The sequence below is a fragment of the Rhodnius prolixus genome, unplaced genomic scaffold (genome assembly GCF_049639745.1).
Source record: "Rhodnius prolixus isolate KJV_2025 unplaced genomic scaffold, Rpr scaffold_11, whole genome shotgun sequence".
Lineage (NCBI taxonomy): Eukaryota > Metazoa > Arthropoda > Insecta > Hemiptera > Reduviidae > Rhodnius > Rhodnius prolixus.
Window position 1 is genome coordinate 7,979,617 of NW_027411625.1, and position 25,641 is coordinate 8,005,257.

Below are 25,641 nucleotides of genomic sequence, written 5' to 3' on the forward strand. Positions count from 1 at the left end.
CGAGCACCTCTCTTAACGAGTAATTCGCATAACGAGTAAAACAAATTGATTCTTATAGCGAGCGATGTTTCGCATAACGATAGTTTCCTAATGACATTTCGCTGACTGCGCAGTTTTCGCTGACTCATCGAAAACTGCGCATTCTTCGATTAGTCATTCCTGTTTACGCATATGCGTTTCATATTCTCCACGTATCTAATGCATTGATACAGTCGAAACCGAACTTCACCGAATGAGTGGTGTATAGGGGAAGTCCATATAGTGACATTTGTGTTTAAATATTATTGTGTTTATTTTGTTATCCCTCTAACAAAATGGCTTCGAAAAGAATTAAAATAACGTTAGAATTGAAACGTAAAATCATTGAGAAACGAGAAAATGGTGTAAATGTGGCTGATCTAGCAATTATCCCCTTTTATTTTAATTTATATAAAAAAATTGTTTCGCTTAACGAGTATTTCGCGTAACGAGTAAGGTTCTGGAACGAATTATGCTCGTTAAGCGAGGTTCGACTGTATTATGAAAAAACAAGGCCATGGTGTATCTCAAAAGAATTTTGAGAGTTTGTGAAACCGCATTGTGCTTTCAGGTAGAATGAACAAAAGGCATCTCTTTTTCTTTCATTCAATATAATATTATTAAATGAAAATAATTACAAAAGAAAAAAAGTAAAATACAAACTAATGTACGGATATTTAGAGCAAGCCGTCTGCTTGAGTTCACTGCAAATAAGAAAAAAGTATATTTTTTTTAAGAAGACTTACATTAAATTTTGCCAATCCAAAGAGCTTGTAATTGGATTTGCAACAAATTATCACGTAGTTCTATAATCTGGAAAATTATTAGTAGTTAATGAGAATCTGAGAGAGATGATCTTTACTTAAACTCAGTAGACTGGCAACGTTTCTCACAAGAGGGTCATTTTTCAATTTTTAAATAATAGAAAATAAAGAAATGTTACGGATGGGATAATCCAATATACCTTAAATAGATAATTAACAAATTTATTATCAAATCCTTAATTATAACTTGAAAGAAATCATAAAATGTTAGCAGAAAAGTTGAAACGTGTATTGGCAGCGTAATAATAGAATTTGATCACATTTTGCCACACATCTCCAATACAATTACTTGGCAAGAATACCTACTGATCGTCATAATAAAGATTTGTTTAAGGGGTCATTAAACTTTTTCCCAGTGAGTCATAGATTGCCGATCACTGCTCTAACTGATTCAACTATGAGCTCGTTCCAACAATACTTCGTTTCCGAACGATGTTCCCTACATGTTACTGATGTTTGAAAAAAGATGACTGCAAAACTCATACCTGGGGATGACATAATACACAAATATTTTAATTACCCGAAAAGGAATAAATGAATTATAGCTGGCCTCGATATTACATTCATTGGACATTATCTGTATGAGATAAGATTAGGGCTAACCACTACCTAGCATGCTTCCTATAACTTATTAACGTAGGTTTATCAGCAAAGTATTGAAAGATCTTACTTCTTCTACTAATCTACCTGAAGGTAAATTTACTTACTATTATTTTTTTTATCAACAAAATTCTCTTTTGTTAAAATTTGACTTCAAACACAGGTTTTTACAAAAATTAAACGATTAGCATTTTCTAATCATAGTGTTTAGACTTTTAGATCGTAAATTTTACAATTTACTATCTTCGTTTTTTGTGGTCATACTACTATATTATCATTAATATTTCAATGTGAAGGCTTTAAACTAAATGGTAGATCGATTAACTGTACAATAAGACTCTACAACTCTTATCCTTCAGTTCTTGTTTATAGATTCTCTCTGGTTGTTCTACTTGCCAATAAGATTAATCTGGATGAAGCTGGGTCAATGTTAGTAGGTGTAAAAGATTCTCTTTAGCCAGAACTAACGTTCACGAGTTCTTTTTTATAATGACTGACCCTTTCAACATGTTTGTTTTATATCTTTTAATTATTTTAGGTTGTGATTTAGGCCAGTTTAGTGAGTTTTGTGCCCATTAATTACTTAAGTCATTACTGTTAACAACAGATCCATGTGTGTCTTGTCTTTCAATGGTCATTGGGTGCAAACAATACTAAAAAACAAAAACAAAAGATCATTTTTTTGCGTAGTTAGAAAAACTACTTACGTTATCTTTAACAAAATTAATACAAAATTTTACATATCCTAAAAAAATCTTAGGAAATATAGGGCAGTAATAAAAATAAATTGGGAGAGCTGAACTGAAAGTAATACTGCCTCTATTCCCTGAAATAATATTGGGAGAGCTAACTGAAAGTAATAATTAAACCAACCTTAAAATCGGAAATCTAAAGGCTACACTCAGAGATGCTAAAACATTAGACAATCACATATTTTTATATTTACAATTAATTCACTTGTATAAGAACATACAATAATGAGGTGTAGACCAGAAAAAAAATCATTAAAATGACGTAACAGTTTTGTCCCTTCGTAATTAGACACAAATTAACAATTAGCACGTGCTTCGCTTTACAATTTATGTTTCCTTCACAATTAAAACACAGATTAATTCCTGGACAATTGAACTAGGCTTTGGACTTAGCCTCTTCATTGACACTGTTCCCCTTATCTTTGACAATTAAAACACTGGCGAGTGCTTGAGATAAAAAGCTTTAGAAGCGTTAACCCTGGTCGACCACAATGGCTGACGCTAGATAAACACACCTTTTGTTGTCTTATAGATAAACACAGACTGACAATTGACTTGGAAATGACACAGTAAGAAAATGGGCAATAAATGATTATGTTATAGTCTAATATTGGTCTCTTGATGGGGGGGATATTCGCCATCATTGGCGGGGCTACATAACTGTTCTGTCGCTGGACAGAGAGACTAATGGGTGACACGATGGTTGAGTAGAGCATCTCTTCTTCTTTTATACAGTTCTGCCAACTGTTTAGGCATGGTCGGCTTGCAGGAGAGAGGGCGCTAACAGCTTTCAATTCAAACCTCTCGTCAGGGACCGAACATACCCACATGGTTAAATTTAAATAGAAACTCTTACGGCTGTGTTAAAGTAGTGCTTAGTTTTGAGATTAGTAAAAATGTATCTATTCAAAAGAATACAATTTATTTTAACAAAAATGTTTAAATATCAAAGATTAACGCGAATAATTGCAAATTAAAACTGTTTAGTATGACACTTGTTGATAAGAGTTGATCGTCAAACACTGCACGAAAAAGCGTAACGTTGAAAAACATCCAACTTTGACAATTGTTTTCTCTATTTCTATAAAAGATAAAGTTCCAAAATTTTCTTTGTAATATAGGGCAAATCCTCCTTTATAACTATAATTTTTTTGCAAAACCAAGATGTAATAGATTTCGAGGAAAAAAAAAAGGTGCTGAAAAGGTGCAAAAACGGCATTTTCAAAAATTGTTCTTGTTCTTGTTGTACACAAAAATTGCAGCACTCGTTTTCAAATTTTGTGTAATTTTCTCCCAAAGAAGTGAAATTACTCCCAATTAAATGTAGTATTTCATACTCGCTAATTGGCGGTGATGTTCGGCTGGATTCGGGACTACCACAGAATTTGCCTCAACACTCCTCTCCCTGTGATAGAATCTTGTTTGGAGTCTCCTGTCAGTGGGTCGTGGCTTGCGCCGGTAGATCGTTGATTGGAGGTTGCCTAAATTTTTTTGTTGTTGTTGAGTCAAATGAAAAATATTAATTATGTATTTATTGCATTAAATCCAAAAATTAATAAAAATATATATAAAAAATTAGGAAAGTAATGAACACCACAATTGCAATTTATATTGAATAACAAACATTAGGGTTATCTTACTTAACTTTTTGGCGTCAGCTACGGTCATAACCCTAAATTGGGTTTTTTTGTCTCTATTTTGGCATGCTGACTATGCAGAGTAAGTACTTGTTTAAACAATTTAGGTGTCAATTTGCTAAAAAGTATGGCGTACCCTTATATATAGTTAATTTTTTTTTTATTTTTTACTTAAATGAACGCCTAAAATTTGTTAATGTGTTGATACCTATGTTGATACAAACTGAGCAATGAATTTCTGACCATCCTATAATACATAAACGTTAATATTACAAGAAGTAAAGTATTTTTACTTTCAAATTTTTTTTTTTTAGTCCTACCTCTTCCTGATTTGTGGATGTCAATATATCCAATCTAGAGTTTTTACAAAAAACAAAATTTTTGTTTTATCCCTAAAAACAATAAAGTTAGTTTTACAAATTGCTCTTTGTGTTTACACGTAAATATCGCAAGAAATCGAAATTTTAAATTTATATTAGGTTCCACCTTTGGACGTTACATAATGGTTTGGTCAAAATCGGTTAAGAGATACTTTATTTAATTATATACAGTTTTTTCTTTTATCGATTTTAAGGACAACACTTCTCTCCCTAAGGATTGTATCAGGAGTTTATACAATCCTTAGAGCTTTATGAGCACATTTACCCATGAATGTAGGTTTTGAAGCAGGGATGTTTTTTTTATACTTACCACTTTTGCTCACCTTTGCGTAAATTGTAGAGGCGACTCCTTGTTAGGGGGGTAATGTTTCAACGCTCCATTAGTAGGAATAAATATTAGATGATAAATAAGGGACACCATTGGAATTTATTTATTGGTAAATTTAAATAAATCGAATGAAATGGTAGGCGAGAAATAAAAACTGATTTTATATGAATATAAATATACTTGGCGTACGTTTGTCATCTCTTTAAGACCGCAATAACAAAAGAAATTATTTAAAGCAAAGTTAGTTGTAAATTCTAACTAAAGTATTATTCAAAAAAATTAAAATTAAAGCTACATAAATACTAATAAATGTCTCTCCTAATCAGCCAAGTTAGACGTGTTGCAGAAAGAACATTAAAATACAATTTCTATATTTAAAAAAAATATCCTCATAGCCTAGAAATTCCGAAGTTTGAATATGTGGCATTGATTTTACTATGCCCCAAAAAAAGAGCTTTTTTGAGTTTAAAATAATAATAATAATAATTAACAAGTTGCGATTTGGAAAACTGTTAATAAAGTACTTACTGGTCTAAGGGCTATTTCGTTTCTCTGTCTGAGAATCACAGTTTCAAGTTACTAACATCCTGTTTATAATAATCTTGTTTGTATAAACTCATAAAACTTCATCATACCGCGAATTAGTTTACTTAATTAAATTTCCCGCAAACTTAAGAATTTTTACTGAAAAAAATAGTTTTGTTTCAGTATCATATGTAAATTTTCATAAAATAGTTAAAATATTACTGAAGTAAGGTTATATCCGTCATTCTGCTAGAACCCTACGAAATTCAATGTTCTCTAAATAACTTTCAAAACAATATTAATGGACAAAAGTAAATTTTCAAAATGGGTAAAAAATCAATTTACCGAAAGTAGGACTCTACAAAATGGATTGATTGGTCTAGTCTTTTTTAATTTCCTGAACAGTAAGAAGCTTTTATGTATTACTTTATAATATACTGCATAGAATTTAAATGTTCCTTTGTAAATTTGCATAAAAAGGTGTAATTTTGGTGGAAATTACAGTATTGCGCCTAATATTATTGCATAAGGTTTATTTCTCTTTTTTATTCTTTTTTTACCTTGCGCTAAGTGGATTCATTGGTTATTTTTGGAAAGTTAACAGACAGAGGTTTGCTCTGATTTTGCCTTGGCAAATTAAAACAAAAAAGGAAAAAAAAAACATCTAATAAGATAAATTAAGACAAAATGGAAAAGTAATCTACGTAGTCATAAAAGCAAATAAGTTTTATCGATAGATATACAAAATTTGTCATGATAAAAATTTCTGATAAAAAAATAACTTCATTATGAAGAAAAGTGTTTTTAGGATTGAATTTCAGTATAAGAAACAATGGACACCACAACGTAGCGTAATTGGGATCTACTTGATCCCAGAAAATTAGTGAATTTCTGCTCTCACCACTGACAATGCAAAAGAGCTAGAATATACATGCTGGGTTGCCCGAATTTGGAAATAAAACTTCAAAAACGATGGAAAATATTGGCTAGTATTTATATTAGATAAGCTGGAATGGCCGTGTAGACTAGCATACTTTCAAATGTTTTTTACTTTTTCTTAAAAGTAATGAGATCAAATGTACGATATCGCTTTACCACATGAAATATCCGCTTTTAGGTGCTGTGAGCCGAAAAAAATGCTGCTTTGACTGATGGGAATAAAGTTATCTTCCATTGGTGAGTGAGAATTAATGTGTGAGAAACAAAAATAATAGAAATGGCTAAAATAACTTATCAAAAACTATTTAAAATTAATAATTTAAATTGTATTTAGTTGATAAAATGTTTATTAATTTTTAATCTGTTTAATGAAATCCATAACTTCCAGCTACCTCTCATGTGGTTACAATTGGTCTTAACGCTTAACGAGTTCTTAACGCTTCAAGGTTTTGACAATATAAAATGATACGCACGTTTGGCTAGATATTCGATTACTGTGGAAAACTTTAGATTTCAGAGTTTTTTCTCGTTTTTTCCGAAGCTCAGCCATAAATCGGATTTATCGCCAAGGAATAGTTATATCTCGGGTCTATTTTAATGGAATATTAATACTGTGACACAGTTCGCCCATGTTTCAGAAATATTCCTCATTAGTAATAAAATATTACTATCAGAAATATAGTGATTGTTTTCGATGTCAAATTCATTTAACATCAAAATAGCACAGTACAGCATTTTTTCAAGTTGGGCAAATTTCTCTGCCCAACCTTCAGGCGATGAATTAAACAATGACCTTCTATGCGTGTGTCAAAAAGCTACGTTTTAAGAGCTGGTAAAAAGTATTTTAAACTCTGCTGCCTACAAAAAATTGTAATATTCTATTTTTCATCAAAATCTATTGACTAAATGAGATTCTGTTTTTATACCAATACATACAATTGCTGGCTGTGTACTAAAATATATTTTTGTTTACAGGGATCCTTAAAATATATATATAACCTTAGGAATACTCAAATTTTGGATGTTTGGCTGGATTGCTAGACAGCAAGGAGTAAATGCTTAGTTTAGAGATTTATCAGAGCTCTTTAAGAGTTACTTTGCTGGCTAGTTCACCTGCTGTCGAGGAAATCACCTTGAAGGTGTTCTGCTAGCTAAGAATATTCTTGTTCATTTCTAAGTAGCAGCAGCATGAACCAAATTGTAACTTGCAGTTTGGTGGTAGTAGCTACCACATTGATGCATACAACTCTTACAGATGTATACGAACTGACGCCACTGGTATGCTTCGAGGTAGGATAAATTTTATTTATTTTAATTTGTGCATTTATGCTGGTGCAAAACTAATTGCCGTTTCCATCAACTTGTAAAAAAGAAAAATGTCATTATTGAACTTCTTAAGCTTTAAGGAACCATTGGGCTGTTAACAATGTTGAAACTAATGGGACTGTTTTTGATTTCTGGGTCTGTGTTTTAGGAGCCGCTATTTGGAGAACAGGGCGGGATGTGATTAGGGAGAAACATAAACATAGGCAAGGCGAGTGATTCGCTCTTATGTTAGATTAAAATATTTATAGAGTGAGATGGTGTTATATTTATTTTTAACCTTTACTTCTCTTTTATTAGGAAGTACTGTAATAGCAAAATAAACGCCGTGTATAGGTTACACGTGGGTTATGTGGGCAATGAAAAGGCAGACAAACTGGACCGATTTGGTTCTGGTAAACCTTTCATGGGTCTAGAAATAACCTTTCTTCTACGTATCTAAGATTCTATGAAATTATTCTTCAAGTTCTGGGTTCGTAGAAAACTTTGAGGCCCGATGGAGTAATACAATTGGCAAGCGAAAGAGTTCATTCCAAGATTTGCGATAGATCTGTTTAACCAGGACCAGGGTAGCTCGTTTGATGGTTCTGGTTGATGATAGTAATTGTAGGGTTTTGTTTAAATTAATTTTGCATGCTCTTAGTGCTTTGCACTTGCACTTTCTATTAATATACAGATTACGAGTTGTAAAAGTATAAAAAGTTTTGATTTAGAAGTTGTACTAGGTTGTGGAGGAGTGTAAAGCAAGTCGTTGAAGTTTTACACCGTTAGAGAAATCAGAGTACGCCATAGCGTTCATCAGAAGGCAGTGAGCTTTAGAGCCTCTACAAACAGAACATAAAAAGGCTCCTTTGCCTGGGCTTGGAGCACTTAATAATTGAGTTCTCTCAAACTCATATTATTCTTACCCTCATATTTTCTCCCACTAGTTCCCACACGGATATAAAATCATAAAATAAAACGGCAATTACTTTTTCATCAAACGAAAAAGTTTTAATAATTTCAGAGACATTTCATGTAACTAATAATCATGCTCTTGACAGGATGGAATTCATGGAGCCGAGTGTTCAACATCTCTAAGAAAGATTTCAGGTCAGACAAAATAGATTCTGTGTTTAATTATCTTACTCTCGCGATTAGTCAGATTTTGGTAACTTTGGTTCTCCTAATGCCAGATAATGTCGGCATGGATTATGATGCCATAAGTTAAACTACCTTTCCAGTCCAAACGTTTCAAGAGCTATTCGTGTAGCGATATCTCATTGCAGACTTATTTTAGGACCACAAACCCCTTAAGTACAAACTATTTTATGGGAAATTCCACACTTTATCTTCATTTTTGTTTTTGCACCCGATTACACTTACATTTTTAATTTTCTAAAGACATACTTTTAAGAATACTAGTGTTGAAAATTAACTCGATTATTGCATGCTTCTAAGCACACGTGGACCTAATATTAGCAAACTTCTTAGTCAATTTTATGAAGGTCTGCTAGCTTTAGAAGCTACTTTCAACGGAGCCACTATACTTTCATTAAGAGCGCAGGGGCGATAAATATTAGAGCAACATCAGAAAATCCATTACTATTTTATTATTGAACTAAACATTTTGAATTCATTTATTACTGCAGGTGCACCGAGTGAATATCACTGGCTGAAAGAAAGATCTATCATCCAAGTACAAGGCGTTACAGAATCTAATATTGTTTACACGAATGTTTCTATAATCTATAAGAATTCATCAGAAATAAGTAAGTTATTGTTTGTTTACATTTGGCTGATACTATTAGGTTCAGTAGTAGTTGCTCTAAGGAGACAAAAGTTTGTAAAATGGTTAAAATAGAATGTTGAATCCTGTGCATCAAATTCCCTGATGAAAAAAAATAAGTTGACCATATTTTGTTACATACTGGGCTAATGTGGCTTACGTTGTAACATTTTTTTAAAAACCTTTCAACACATTTAAAATATTTTCATGGTTTTAGTTATTATTTGTATTTTACTCAGGAATTTTTACTACTTTGAGTAAATATGCCACTTTTCATGTTACTAAAGATGCTTTTTAAAAATTCAAAAAAGCTTAGATAGGATAGGGTATGGATACTTCATTCAGGACAAATACCTACATTTTTATGTATATTTGATGTCCACGGGACTATGTGGGAATTTTGGTTGTTGAAACATACACCAAGATTCACCCTCCGCTATACATACTACATGCTGTAGAATGTGCAAATGTTTGTATTTGTATGCGGTGACAGAAGATTCAAATTGGTGACCCTCATTTCTGACTACAGCAATTTATTATCTTAAACAGTTTGTTGTAAAAATGTATTTTATTCACTTAGTTAGCTTAGCTGTTGCATACATACGTATTTACATTTGAATAAATTTGACAATTGTACGTTTATACAAAACTATTGCATTTCTATTAAAAGCCTTTTTTTGCGGATAATTCATATGTTTATTTCAGATTTTCAAAATTTACACTGCAGTGAATGATGTTTAGAAAATTAGTCTTTTATTTTGAAGCTTATTGATGTTTATTAGTTATAGTTGGTGAAATTATATTTCAGCCCAGCTATACGTTGAACCAATTGGCGCAGGGGCCAACATCCCTCACTGGCTAGTACAGCCACAAGTGCCGCAGACACTGATGTTTCCTCTACATGTTAAACTTGCATTCATACCGTACGATCCTATAGATGTCAAGAGGAAATCAAAAACACCTTATTTGCCAGTCGGTAAGTGAATTTCTCCAGGCAATACACATCTAACTTCTTCTTAGTGCTTTGGTCAAATTAGATTGACTTGCATAGTTTGACTTAAATTTAAATAGAACGTAAGGTTCTCCATGGTGATTGGGTAGAAAAAGGTATGAGTTGAGGGGCATCACCACCCCATGGGAGAGCTACAGTTGATGAAAAACTTCAAATTTGGCGGCTTCAAAAATAAATTAAAATTTAGGAGTAAAGAGCTTGTGTTCCCTCTTACAATTTATTAGTACAAACTGATTTCTTTGAGTCCTGTAAAACTTACATGAAATAAATAATGTTTTTTGATTATTTTTTCCTTCAGTAGCCATTGTATTGGTGGAAAATACTATCATATTTTTCAAAATAGTCTTCTGAAAATTCTCTAGCATTCTCTTCATCATTTTTTATTTTTTGTCTGCGCGGACCTTTTATATAAATGCTGCATTAACCTTGTTTTGAAATGCCTCTTTAATTCACAAATAGCAATATACTGTTATTTAACAAGTAATTCATCAGCTCGAGATTCGTTAAATTCGTTGAGAACTGGGATTTTAGTTGATAGGAACTTGTACGCTCAAAATCTAATGCTAAATCACTCCCTGAATTATTGGAACAATTAAGAGCACGAATCAACTTCAGAAAGTACGGCAAATTCAAAGATTATTGTTTCTAAGAAGTTGAATACATTAATAATTTAATTTATCTAATAAAAAATTAATTTCTTCTTACTTTCGTAGAAAAATCTTAGTTGAAAAATATAATTTATTAATTTTCAGAATCGTTTTGCCAAACCAGTGATTCGAAAAGCGAATGTCGCATTCTACATAATTCTTTATTGGTATTCAAGAGCCTTGACTTTAGGTAAGTTATTTAGTGAACTATCTTACTTTAAAATCCTATATCCTGCGCTAATTTGCTTGGTTTATAATGGGCTTTACCACATACCAATTCAAAAAAAAAAAATCACAGACAAATAATTGCTCTTATTTGGTAAATCAGAATTAGTATGGAACTGCAAACATTGGTTTCCCTTCTTGTAGAAGTTGAAATCGTAAACGAACAAGCTTTATACAATGATTCGGTTCAAGTGAGTTCCATGTTCTCTCATAGATTGTGTAAACTGCAGAAGTTGCAATTTGCCAGCTCTCTCTGCAAGACTAAACGCTTCCTGCGATCCTAATTAGAAATACCAAACAGTACCCCATTTCTCTTGAACTGAAACCAATATGTTTATATGTGTGAGTAGTAATAATTAATTCTGTTTGTTTGAAATTTTCACTAGTAAAAGTATTTCTAATCTAATAGTTATACATACAATTTTATAATGGATTTCTAAAGTGGCCCTCAAGTTCATTTGGGTTGATCAAGGTATCCCCTGATCTAGGTATTTTCTTCTAACTCTGTCTTAACTTTTTTTTTTTTTTTGCCTTACACTTCTAAGGACAATACAGGCTCTTTATTATAGAAACTATTATAGTACAACTTTTGGTCAGACTTAAGCCATTTGACTCTTGAACAACCAAAGCTTTTAGATTCCTGCTGTCCTGTAGAGCGAACAACTTCAGTAAAGTGGGAGATAGTGTTTCTAAGAATTCATCCTTCCCAGGAAACTGTTTTTTATTAGCCCTGTCTTGTACTTATATTGTTTTTAATCTGTATATAATTATCCTTTTGTATAAAAATCAGCAATAAATAAATTTACTTACAGGACTATACTTCTGTCATTAGAAGGAGATATCATTCTGGAAGGATTGCACGTGGAATTACTCTCCGCACCCTGTCTGCTTCATTGCCAGCTTGGAATCAGTAACTGCACTGACGGAACAGTAAATGTCACATATCGGTTCTGGCATCGTGTACGTAGCTGCAAATGCCCCATTTTCAAAGTGTGAATCAACCCTTAGACCATCCATTGTTACATAAACAGTCTTAATCTCGAATACCAACCGGGAAAACCCTGTTTACAATTACTTAAGAAACATTTTTTTGTTTTTGTTTTTTTAATTTATTGGAGAAAGTTTATTCATTGATAATATTTCTTGCAGACATCCAATAATTTAATGTTTGAGAATCGATCACCAAATCACTACTGCGTCCGAGTAAGTAATTTAGAAAAAGTTGATTTCTATGTAATTTGTTTCCTTTTACTGCTGTTATTCTTAAAATTAAGTTTTCGCCAGAAATGATTGAAAATACATCGTCTTTTCCAACCATACTTTTCTAATTAAATAACCTAATGAAAAAAAAACCACATTTTCAAAGAATTTTGTTGTAATAGAAATTTAGGGAATTGAGATTATCAGTTTTGCTCAACTATGTTAAAGCGGCTAGTTACCTTTACAACCTGTTCATTATTTAATTAACTTTTAAATTGATTAAAATCTAAATACTTTTAACTTTATTTTAAGTTTCTCTAGGCTTTTCTGTGAAATTTTCAGGGTAACACTATTTTCCGAAGTACCAATTCAGAACGATTTGCTTTTTTACATATCAATATATACAAAAACAGTATTAGAATTCCAAAATTTAAGAAATATAATTTTGAGGAAACAAGCATATACACTTCCTGCCAAATTTTATCTCAGATTTAGAGCACAATTTGAATTAAAAGCAATAGATGGGACCTTACATACGTGGGAGTTAAGGGGCATAAGTGTGTTCAGCGTCCAGAACGACAAAAGCAATATCTTCTATAAGCAATATATCTAAAATTTAACCATCAATAACTCATAGTTTATTATAGGTAAGTAGAACATAACAATTCACACTTTTTATAGAGCAAACCGTTTCTCTACAATTCGGTAAAGCATTCATTAAAATCTAAACAGTATGAAAAGAGATGTAAACGTTTGAATTTGGAACGTATTTGAAAGCTTAGATCGAAAACATCCAAAATTTAACCTTATATATCTCATTTACTATTATAATTAGATAAATGCAATTTAAACATGTTCTACAGCTAACTGTTCACTACAACATACTAAAGAAATCATTAAAATGTGATAAACAAGAAAAGAGATATAATGGTTTCAAATTTTCAACGAATTCGAAAACACCCAAAATTTAACCTTCCACATCACAATAACTATTGGGACTAGGACATTGCTATTTATACCAATTATAGAGCTCACTATTCTCTACAATTCGGTAAAGCATTCATTAAAATCTAAACAGTATGAAAAGAGATGTAAACGTTTGAATTTGGAACGTATTTGAAAGCTTAGATCGAAAACATCCAAAATTTAACCTTATATATCTCATTTACTATTATAATTAGATAAATGCAATTTAAACATGTTCTACAGCTAACTGTTCACTACAACATACTAAAGAAATCATTAAAATGTGATAAACAAGAAAAGAGATATAATGGTTTCAAATTTTCAACGAATTCGAAAACACCCAAAATTTAACCTTCCACATCACAATAACTATTGGGACTAGGACATTGCTATTTATACCAATTATAGAGCTCACTATTCTCTACAATTCGGTAAAGCATTCATTAAAATCTGAATAGTATGTAAAGAAATATAAACGAATGAATTTGGAACATATTTGAAATCTTTGGACGATAACAACCAAAATTTAACCTTCAATATCTCACTTAATATTATAAATAGATAAACGCCATTTGTACCTGTTATACAGCTTACTTTTCTCTACAATCTGGTAAAGAATTCATTCAATTCTGATTAAAAGGGATAGAGATATAAAGGTTTGAAAATATGAACGAATTCGAAAACAGCAGAAATTTAACTTTCCACATCACAATAACTATTAGGACTAGCAAATTGATATTGATACCAATTATAGAGCTCACTTTTCTGTAGAATTCGGTAAAGCATTCATTAAAATCTGAATAGTATATAAAGAAATATAAACGAATGAATTTGAAACCTATTTGTAATCTTTGGTCGATAACATCCAAAATTTAACCGTCAATATCTCAATTAATATTATAAATAGATAAACGCCATTTGTACCAGTTATATAGCTTACATTTCTCTACAATCTGGTAAAGAAATCATTTAAATCTGGTGAACAGGGAAAGAGATATATTGGTTTGAAATTTGAAAAGAATTCGAAAACACCAAAAATTTAACCCTTCACATTACAATAACTTTTGGGACCAGGACATTGCTATTTATATCAATTTTAGAGCTCACCTTTCTCTACGATTCGGTTAAGCATTCATTAAAATCGGAACAGTATGTAAAGAAATATAACCATTTGAATATGGAACGTATTTAAAATCATTGGACGATAATAACCAAAATTTAACCTACAATATCTCACTTAATATTATAAATAGATAAACGCCATTTGTACCTGTTATACAGCTTACTTTTCTCTACAATCTGGTAAAGAATTCATTCAATTCTGATTAACAGGGATAGAGATATAAAGGTTTGAAAATATGAACGAATTCGAAAACAGCAGAAATTTAACTTTCCACATCACAATAACTATTGGGACTAGCAAATTGATATTGATACCAATTATAGAGCTCACTTTTCTGTAGAATTCGGTAAAGCATTCATTAAAATCTGAATAGTATATAAAGAAATATAAACGAATGAATTTGAAACCTATTTGTAATCTTTGGTCGATAACATCCAAAATTTAACCTTCAATATCTCACTTAATATTATAAATAGATAAACGCCATTTGTACCTGTTATACAGCTTACTTTTCTCTACAATCTGGTAAAGAATTCATTCAATTCTGATTAACAGGGATAAAGATATAAAGGTTTGAAAATATGAACGAATTCGAAAACACCAGAAATTTAACTTTCCACATCACAATAACTATTGGGACTAGCACATTGATATTGATACCAATTATAGAGCTCACTTTTCTGTAGAATTCGGTAAAGCATTCATTAAAATCTGAATAGTGTGTAAACAGATATAAACGTTTCAATTTGGAACGTAATTGAAATCTTTGGACGATAACACCCAAAATTTAACCTTCAAAATCTCACTTAATATTATAAATAGATAAACGCCATTTACACCTGTTATATAGGTTACTTTTCTCTACAATCTGGTAAAGAAATCATTTAAATCTGGTGAACAGGTAAACAGATATATTGGTTTGAAATTTGAAAAGAATTCGAAAACACCAAAAATTTAACCCTTCACATTACAATAACTTTTGGGACTAGGACATTGCTATATATCAATTTTAGAGCTCACCTTTCTCTACGATTCGGTTAAGCATTCATTAAAATCGGAACAGTATGTAAAGAAATATAACCATTTGAATATGGAACGTATTTAAAATCATTGGACGATAACAACCAAAATTTAACCTACAATATCTCACTTAATATTATAAATAGATAAACGCCATTTGTACCTGTTATATAGCTTACTTTTCTCTACAATCTCGTAAAGAATTCATTCAAATCTGATCAACAGGGAAAAAGATATAAAGGTTTAAAAGTTTGAACGAATTCGAAAACACCCAAAATTTAACCTTCCACATCACAATAACTATTGGGACTAGGACATTGCTATTTATACCAATTATAGAGCTCACTATTCTCTACAATTCGGTAAAGCATTCATTAAAATCTGAGTAGTATGTAATGAAATATAAACGAATGAATTTGGAACGTATTTGAAATCTTTGGACGATAACAATCAAAATTTAACCTTCAATATCTCAATTAATATTTTAAATAGATAAACGCCAATTGTACCTGTTATACAGCTTACATTTCTCTACAATCTGGTAAAGAATTCATTCAATTCTGATTTACAGGGATAGAGATATAAAGGTTTGAATATATGAACGAATTCGAAAACACCAGAAATTTAACTTTCCACATCACAATAACTATTGGGGCTACCACATTGATATTGATACCAATTATAGAGCTCACATTTCTCTACGATTCGGTAAAGCATTCATTAAAATCGGAACAGTATGTAAAGAAATATAACTATTTGAATTTGGAACGTATTTGAATTCTTTGGACGATAACATCAAAAATTTAACCTTCAATATCTCACTTAATATTATAAATAGATAAACGCTTTTTGTACCTGTTATAAAGCTTACTTTTTTCTACAATCTCGTAAACAATTCATTCAAATCTGATCAATAGGGAAAGAGATATAAAGGTTTGAACAAATTCGAAAACACCCAATATTTAACCTTCCACATCACAATAACTATTAGGATTAGGACATTGATATTTATACCAATTATAGAGCTCACTATTCTCTACAATTCGGTAAAGCATTCCTTAAAATCTGAATGGTATGTAAAGAAATATAAACGAATGAATTTGAAACCTTTTTGTAATCTTTGGACGATAACATCCAAAATTTAACCTTCAATATCTCACTTAATATTATAAATAGATAAACGTCATTTGTACCTGTTATACAGCTTACTTTTCTCTACTATCTGGTAAAGAAATCATTTAAATCTGGAGAACAGGGAAAGAGATATATTGGTTTTAAATTTGAAAATAATTCGAAAACACCAAAATTTTAACCCTTCACATTACAATAACTTTATGGACTAGGACATTGCTATTTATATCAATTTCAGAGCTCACTTTTCTGTACAATTCGGTAAAGCATTCATTAAAATCTGAAAAGTGTGTAAAGAGATATAAACGTTTCAATTTGGATCGTAATTGAAATCTTTGGACGATAACATCCAAAATTTAACCATCAATATCTCACTTACTATTAAATTTAGATAAACGACATTTATACCTGTTAAACAGCTTACTTTCCTCTAGAATCTGGTAAAGAATTTATTCAAATCTGATCAACTGGGAAAAAGATTTAAAGGTTTAAAATATTGAACGAATTAGAAAACACCAGAAATTTAACTTTCTACATCACAATAACTATTAGGAATAGGACATTGATATTTATACCAATTATAGAGCTCACTTTTCTCTACAATTCGGTAAAGCGTTCATTAAAATCAGAACAGTATGTAATGAGATATAAACGTCTGAATTTGGAACGTATTTGAAATCTTTGGACGATAACATCCAAAATTTACCTTCAATATCTCACTTACTATTTTAATTAGATAAACGACATTTATACCTGTTAAATAGCTTACTTTTCTCTACAATCTGGTAGAGAATTCATTCAATTCTGATGAACAGGGATAGAGATGTAAAGGTTTGAAATTTTGATAGATTTCGATAACACCTAAAATTTAACCTTTCACATCTCAATAACTATTGGGACTAGGAAATTGCTATTTATACCAATTATAGAGTTCACTATTCTCTACAATTCGGTAATGCATTCATTAATATCTGAATAGTATGTAAAGAAATATAAACGAATGAATTTGGAACGTGTTTGAAATGTTTGGACGAAAACATCCAAAATTTAACCTTAAATAAATCACTTACTATTATAATTAGATAAATGCCATTTATTCCGGTTATACAGCTTACTTTTATCTAAAATCTGGTAAAGAATTCATTCAATTCTGATGAACAGGGAAAGAGATAATATGGTTGGAAATTAGATTAGACTGTTAGATCTGGGTTGTTGCAAAGAAATTTACAGTTATAAATGTTTATTTGCCTTATATTATAAAGTAAATTTTATCTTTCATTGAAAAAGAGAAAAAAAAAAATCAAAGTGTGATGTTTTTTAACGTTACTCTTTTTCATGCACTTTTTGACGATCATCCCTTTACAACTGTCCTCCCGTCCAGTTTTAATAAAAAATAAGTACAAAATACAATTGTGTTGCAAAGAACCCACCTTTATTCGGTATTTACATTCAATGAAAAATTTTCTTGATTGCCCGCATTCTACTTACTTAGATTATAGAGTGATAGCAATTGAAGCAAGCAAATTTAAAGATATTGATTTTGTGTACGGTGCATAATCCAATAATTGTATAATTTGTAAAGGTAAGTCCAAGGGACCGGTGTTGCAATCGATGTTCTGAAAATGAGGTGCTTACTACCGGTGAGTAATTCATTATTTATATATACGAACTCTGCTATTTTTTATTTTATTGTTGTTTTGTGTTTGCTGAGTGTTGGCTTCTAAGATGAAATCTTACCCTTAGTTAATCAACAACATTTAATATTAAATTAAATTAATATTAAACCAGCGAGGACTCGGTCAAATAAAAAAACCAACTACAAAAATTTATCGACAAATTTATTGTCTTTCTCAGGGCCTGGATATTACAAATACAGAACACGCAATTAGACTATTGAAACACGTGACAATAATAATTCACATCTTATTAAAAAGCTTAACTTGCAGCCAATTCATATAACAATTGCAAGTCTAACGAATTGTTATCGATATAATTTATAATAGCGTATCGACTGCCATAGTCATTAGCGTCCTTCTTTTATCATTATTTTTATATTCAGAATTTTTTTTTGCGGGATGCATTGAGGTGGCGAAAAACCAAGATGGTCGGCTTTGTCATAACAGAAAGATTTTCCTTCTGATCGTCTACTTACCTAGGAACTTTCTCAATTCGCGCGCCGCGACCAACGCTCAGCTTTCTGCTTAGCGAGACTAAGCCTTCACTCCAGACATATTACGAAAGCGTAGAGCTACATTGATTATTATAATTTATTCATATGTTTTTTAATTGTTAATAGGCAGAAGTTTTGTCGAAAAATATGATGGTCATATATATACAAATGTTGTTGGAGTTTGTCTCTATTTTTCGATTGGATTTTCATTGGTCTGCTTCGTGTTGTGGATTCTCTACAGAGGTAACTATGAGTAGAATGTGCTAGCTTACCATCTTGCTTCTAAAGTAAAAGCTATCATTGCTTCAATTTTGTTTTGATGCAGGTAATTGCGGTCGAATTTCTTACACAGCTACTGAAGATCCGTCCAGGCTACTGCCAACTGCCTACCAAGCTGGTCAACATATGCATACAGATCATGAACTTGCAATGGTCCAAAATAAACAGTACGTAGAGATTCTGCTGCTTTATCCTAAAGAATCAGAAACGTTTCAAAATCTTATGGACTCATTCCGTAATCTACTAAAAATATATGTGTCCAAGGTATGTAAAATGAATGCGTAAGAGCACGGCAGTGGGCCTGGCTTCCTCAAACCTACAACTTTCATCGTCTAAACGTGCCTCTTGTATTTTTTCTCATTGTTTCACTTCAAAATTATTTGAAATTCTGTAACGGTTTGCCAGAGACACTTCAAGCAATATTCAACGCATTTATTTTTCATTTACGATTATCTCACTAATTGAAGGTCAAAGTAAATGTAAATGTGTTTGCAGTGAAGACATGCAACACTCTAATGTGGTCATATTTCCTTAACGGTTTGGCTGTCCACTCCGTAGTCTCAACAAAATCGCACTAAAGCGTTTGAAGAATAAAATGTTCACAATTGATATCTTACCTCCGCAGACTATATTTATTTGATGGCCTTCTTTTTATGAGCCAACCATGTGGCGAAATGTAAATCTAGTAGAGTGGTTGAAATTCAACTGGGAAAATTCAAAATCTTGCGCTTTGAAATGATGACCTTGCAAGCAATTTTTGTTATTTAGAGCTGTCTCTATGTATCTATAATAGAACTAGCTTACTAAAGTGTGAGAATGGTTCACCTATCCTAAGTCCTATACTCATCTGTCCTTAACAGTACCAGTCAATTACAACACTGCGAGTGATGTGTTGTAAACGAGTGGTTGTGTCAAGAGAAGGTCTTCAACGGGAGAATGAAACAACTGCCCTGATCCCCAGACCTTGTCTTTGTAACACTTGGAAGTGGGTTATTATATCTAGAACTTGCTTACTACCCAGTGCGGTTGTTCCAATCCAGATAACACCTGTCCCTTGCGGCACTTACTGCCGGGCACATTTATTTTCGCTTTGAAAAATTGTTTATTAAAATTTTAAATTTTACAGATTTGGGATCCTAATGATGAAGAATGTATTGAGTTGGTTTGTGAAAATTGGTGGCAATGGTTGGAAAGAGTGTTTAAGATACCTAAGCTGAAAGTTATCGTTGTGGAAACAGAAAATTGCAAAGAATGGTTGTCAAAAGATTTCGAACAAGATTCTGTACAGTTACATTATCTTGAGGGAATATTTTATTATGCACTTGCTAGATTGAAGGAAGATCTTTTATTTTGCAGAGACTATACCAGACTCTTCAGAGTTAGGTAAGTGCTTGATTAGCTCCTCTGTTTCTAAACTCTAAACATATCTCAAAGTGTATATTTTTGATGAATCCAAATTTAAACCCTCTCCCTTGTTTATAAAGATTGTTTTTTTAAAATTAGCCATAGTCCACCTTAATAATTTTTTGGATAAAAAATAATTTAATGAGCTATAGATATTTGTTTCCCTATAAAAACTGCTGAAAATGGTTGAACTTTGTCGTAGTCACTTATATTTACTATGTCTACAGCAATTATATTATATTTCTGGAATTCAATGAGCATTTATGCTTATAGATTTGATTCATGTGCACCTTCTGAAAGAATCAACTTAATTGTTCCATTCACATGCTATGAGATGCCTCAACATTTAAGCAATCTAATTGTAGATCTCTTGGGGTAAGTATCCTATGCATTTTGTTTATTCCATTTGGATAGAACGAGTATTGTGAAAATTGTACATTTTCAAAGGCATTATGCGTGGGACACTTAACTTTAAACTTCAAGCATTTACCTTTATTGGCGCCAAATCTTCTTAATTGTTCTACTTATCAATTAGAATTTAGGCTGAACTATTAAGCGTGATTTTCGATACAAATTGTTAACTTTATTCCTAAGTTTTGCTTGCTTGCAGGACAATTGCTTTTAGATTTGTGTTAAGATTCGTTTATTATGTATTATTATTAGATTCGTTTTAGTGTAATGAGTGCTGGTGTTATTTTCAATTAAATTTGCGCGTGTAAATTGTAGAAGTGCATTCACGAATTATATTTTGGTCCAACGGTCTTCAAAGGAAGTGTCTAAGTTACAGAATTTATGCAGCAAGTGCCATCTAGCGGATTTTTTTTTGTTACACCATTGTGGGCAAAAGTCACTATTAATATTGTTCTCCATTTATATTCTCAACATATTTCTTTTGCTCAAGTTATACAATATTTTTACGCTAATCTAGTAGTCCTGAAGGAAAATATAATTTCATTTGATAAGTTTAACTGTTCAATATTAGTGACAAAAATTAGTTCAAAGATGTATTAATACTGCTGTGAGAGCAAAGCTTATGGATCTCACATACTTTAGAGCGCAAGTACAGTTTGTTTGTCTACACTGGAGTCAGCTTCAATCAAACCTAGATTGGAAGATTGGTTGGGGCGCCTAAACTGTAATTTTGCCTACACCCACCTCATTATTATTTCCAACTGCTAATGAATAATTTCTCTTTCATTTTCAGATTACGCTCATCTAACTTGCTCTCCTCAAATACTGCGAATTCTAAAGAAAAAGAATTATTGAGTGAAGCGATGCGGCGAAGTGGATTAAGCATTTAAAAAATGTCATTACCTACTTGATTAATCTGAAATTAAGCTTGAAAAAGAAGTTTTTCCACGTAAAAACGACAAATACTCTTGCAAAAGCTATTTTGAGCAGAAACGGATTGGTACTGACGGAATTAGGTTTTAGATTATTGAATACAATCATTCAGATGGTTGTATTGGAACAGTTCAAACCAATTAGGGCACTAATCACTAGTTAGATATTTCTGTTTACAACATAGCATTATTAAGTGAGAAACACAAAGTAAAGTAAAGCTCATTTTTCTGATGTCTAACTACCTACGCAGGTGGTTAACATTATCCTCTCACACTTTTCAACTTCCCCCCAGCTAATTTTATAGAAACGTGGAATATTTTCATATTGAATCCTTGGCTACTGCTACTGATGTCATTTATTTATAGCACAAAAAGTAACTATGATTAAATCATCCGAAACTTTTATTTTAATATTCCTTATAATAACATACAAATGAAACTACATGTTAAGATGAGTACTTGGACGAAAGCTGAAGGCTCTTTCGGAATATCCATAAATTTTATTAATTTAAAACTTGGTAACAAATTAAAATTCAACAAATCATGCATCTACCACTTAAAAATCATAACTAAAGTAAAGTAAGTCTTTTCTTACTTTCTAGGGCAATAACTTTTAATTGCCTAATTTTTCAGGCAGGGCTTAATGTTCAATTCAATTCAATTTATTTATTTGTTATAGGGCTAGTCCCCCTACAAAGGAGCATGGTGGTGATGGTGTACAGATCAATAACATAGAATTATAAAGAAACCTAAGATTAATAATTACAAATACAGATTAAATAAATGAACTATTATGCAGACCAAAGTTATGCATAAGTTTTTATAAAACCATTTATATTATAATTAATTGAAAGAAAATGTCTTAATTTCAAAATGCATGTTACATATTTATATAAAACATGAGCCGAATTGACAGTGGTTGGGTGCAACAGTTTTTCAATATGCTCCCATACATTATCAGAATGGTAATACTCTCTAATAGGTTTGTAGAATGGGTATTCAACAAGAATATGGTACCAGGTCCTCTATCTTTTGTAACCGACATTACCCACAATCCAACTGAGGATCTATTTTGCTTATTAATCGATCGTGGGTTAACTTTATTGAGTATTTTCCACTTGTCCTAAGTTGGAATAATAATTTGCTATAATTAAACGGCATTTTATATGTTAGGTACGACTGTGTTTCAATTGAGGGGTTAAAAACTTTTACATAGTGGCTGTTATATCTAGACTGTTGAATACTTGTATTATCCGAATTAGTTAAATACTCTCGGTACAACTTTAAAATTATTCTTTTTTAAAATAAAGGCATCTTCAATATATACTATACCAGATCGGTTAATTGGTTGCAGGAGATCTTTTAACTGGGCTGCCCAGTTAAATCGCGAGTCCGAATTTTATAACGAAATACTCAACAATTTCCGCTAACATATTCTTGGTGATCTTTGATCACTCATTTCCGAAATATTCAACAACCAATTTAGGCAGGGCTTAATGTACAACTACCAATTTGGTGTCGTGGACGGGGGCGGAAGATCATACTATAAACATTTTTTTCTGACAAATTAAAAATAGTCATACACGGGATTCAAACTGGGGATCTCCCACATACAAAGCCACACTCTTGACCACTAGACCAACACCCTTCCCCCTAAATATTACTAGAAAAAGAGCTCCAAAAAAATATTAGCAACGTTAATGCAGTACGGTATGCGTTTACAACCAATCTTGGATACATGCATATAATAGAATAACTGTCTGTCCTTACCTAGTCTAGGTTAAACGAGCACCTACTAACACACTAACACGTAGAGTTTCATTCGTTCAAAATTATCACAGAATCAATCTTTTAATCTAAGAACTTTTTGGGTAATTGTACAATAAGAAATTTTGATTCTAGTTTTTTTTTTGTGTGTGTGTGGATTCGCGGCATTTACGAAACATCTTGTTTGTAAATAGAGGCTTAAAAAGTTGGCTATGTCAGCTAAGGTAGCCATTAAAAAGACGTCAAAAGGCCTCTAATAGATAGAGCAAAGATACACATAGAAACAACAAAGAAATGTCATAGATACAGCAAACAAAAATGGCCTAGTGCATTATTTCTGAGGTTTCTTTTCGTTCAATCAACTTTAAGGCTCCACATCAAACTTTGGATACTGATTGCTTTCTCTTCATTGGAATATACGCCATTAAACTATATCTTAAAATGAGGAAAAATTGCTCAAAACTCTCTCTCTCAAAAAAAAAAAAAAAAAAATACAAGCATTTCTCAGATATTTAACACTAGCTATTAAGAAGATAAAATATATTTTCTGAACCAATATCAAATAAACACTATTTTAACATTACAATGTTTATGTTGTGCAGCGCTGCTTTATTTTTGAGATAAAAGTAAATAGAGCAGTAAAATTCAGCTGCAATGCAAGAGAAAAGTTGATGTTGCTGCCCTTAGCTCGAACTGCAACTTTAAATGAGCATAGGACGGCTCCCATATTCCTAATTTTTATGGTATTTAATGCATTTCCATTCATTGGTGTTAAATGTATAACTTATTAATTAAGTTAATGTTGATAAGAAAAGATATTCTTCTCCTAAAATTTTACTATTTATTTTTAAATGTTATCTGTACAATATTTTTGTTTATATGAAAAAAGGACTTATATATGTGCTATCTATAAATCTTTAAATTAAATCAAAACCATTAATTCATGTTAAAAATTTAATTTCTAGGGTCATTTTTTAAAAAAATAATTAAATAAATTTCTTCACGAAACTTTTTAATGTTTTGCAATATTTTGTTCTTTGTTTGTTTTTATCACATCAGGGGAAGACCTAAAATAAGTTATGAAGAAAACAGAAATTATTATTACAACCTTTTTCTAATTAATAATTCAGCTGTTTGTTGGTTTCTTTGTTGACTTGATATTCATAAATGCACATATTCTCCTAATATGTCACACAACGCATCCACAGAGGACTTACCAGGTCACATATACATACTGATTTGTCCTTTTTTCGCGTCCACCAATCGCATTAGCGTCACGATTGGCATTTATGTATATATATATTTATTTAATTATATATGTAAACAGTTTTCGAGACCTGGCAACAAAAGTAAGATCTAATTGTACAGTGTTGAAATTCAAATTTTCATTTTAAATGTTTAAATAAAATTTTTGTAAAATCTATTTTAATAAAAGTTGTTATTTAAAAACAAAAACTCAGTATACGCTCACCTCTTGAACCAAAACTATATTTTCAATATTAGTTTGAGCATTTAAAATATGTTTAATCTAAAATACGATGGTATAATAGAGTTTTAAAGAGCATTCATTGTCTAATAGCTTATCTCGGAGTGACAATATTCTCAAAATAGAAAGTAAACTTATATAGGCTTCTGCGAGAATTAATGAAGGGAAAATTACTGTAACTATTCTAGAAATAATAAAAAAATCAACTGACAGAAACATTTTTATTATTACTATAACTAACTTTAAGACAATTGGTCAGCAAATTAAATGAATTCTCTTTGTGTATGAATCCATAAGTGAATGTATGCGGTATTATTGTGTGCATTACCAACACATGTTTATGTTCAAACATATAGCTTTTTATTAAAAATTTAGTATATTCTTTACACATATTGATGAAACAAAAGTTTTAGATGTATCTACCTAATGTATACATTAAATTTAGAGAAAATCGTAGCCTTTTTCGAAAAAAAATGTGGTGTGGAAAAAGTGGTACCTCCGTTTGGTACCACTTAGAGCTACCTGATAATTTTTCGTTTTTTAAGATAGTGTTCAAACTCACAAAAAATAAAATAAAAAGCCCAGGGGAGTTTAAAACAGATATACCCGTAGAAAATTAAAATTTTTGGCCAGTCGCAAAAAAGAAAAAAACAACTTTTGACAATTGTTGTCAATAAAGTATACATTCCCAATAAAATTCTCCGTTTTTCTCAGATGTCGAAGCGATTTTGTAGGTATCTAATTCTTACAACAAATTTAAATATTCCAAACAAT

The 25,641-nt window shown here is 31.3% G+C and overlaps 1 protein-coding gene across 4 annotated transcripts; it reads left to right on the top strand.

Annotated features, from left to right (window-relative positions):
• The first annotated feature begins 1,383 nt into the window (after positions 1-1,383).
• Positions 1,384-25,069, top strand: LOC141459097 (uncharacterized). Of its 4 annotated transcripts, none has more exons than XM_074137686.1 (15): positions 1,384-1,535; positions 6,182-6,240; positions 6,979-7,293; positions 8,370-8,418; positions 8,958-9,077; positions 9,903-10,070; positions 10,859-10,943; positions 11,791-11,938; positions 12,128-12,181; positions 18,001-18,058; positions 18,715-18,831; positions 18,914-19,131; positions 19,994-20,250; positions 20,545-20,646; positions 21,476-25,069. In XM_074137686.1, exons 3-15 carry the CDS (start codon positions 7,192-7,194, stop codon positions 21,570-21,572), a joined length of 1,575 nt encoding a protein of 524 aa, XP_073993787.1. In that variant the 5' UTR covers positions 1,384-1,535; positions 6,182-6,240; positions 6,979-7,191; the 3' UTR covers positions 21,573-25,069. The 4 variants fall into 4 exon arrangements, with proteins under 4 accessions (XP_073993787.1, XP_073993789.1, XP_073993786.1 ...); XM_074137685.1 differs by lacking the exon at positions 1,384-1,535 and adding an exon at positions 3,525-3,913; XM_074137688.1 differs by lacking the exon at positions 6,182-6,240 and having other exon boundaries at positions 1,468-1,535.
• The last annotated feature ends 572 nt before the right edge of the window (positions 25,070-25,641 follow it).

What these genes read in the sequence shown, in the direction of transcription:
- LOC141459097 (XM_074137686.1), top strand. Translation starts at nt 7,192, where the DNA reads ATGAACCAAATTGTAACTTGCAGTTTGGTGGTAGTAGCTACCACATTG. An exon ending in ATCTCTAAGAAAGATTTCAG is followed by an intron (nt 8,419 to 8,957) that starts GTCAGACAAAAT and finishes TTATTACTGCAG; the next exon opens with GTGCACCGAGTGAATATCAC. An exon ending in AACACCTTATTTGCCAGTCG is followed by an intron (nt 10,071 to 10,858) that starts GTAAGTGAATTT and finishes ATTAATTTTCAG; the next exon opens with AATCGTTTTGCCAAACCAGT.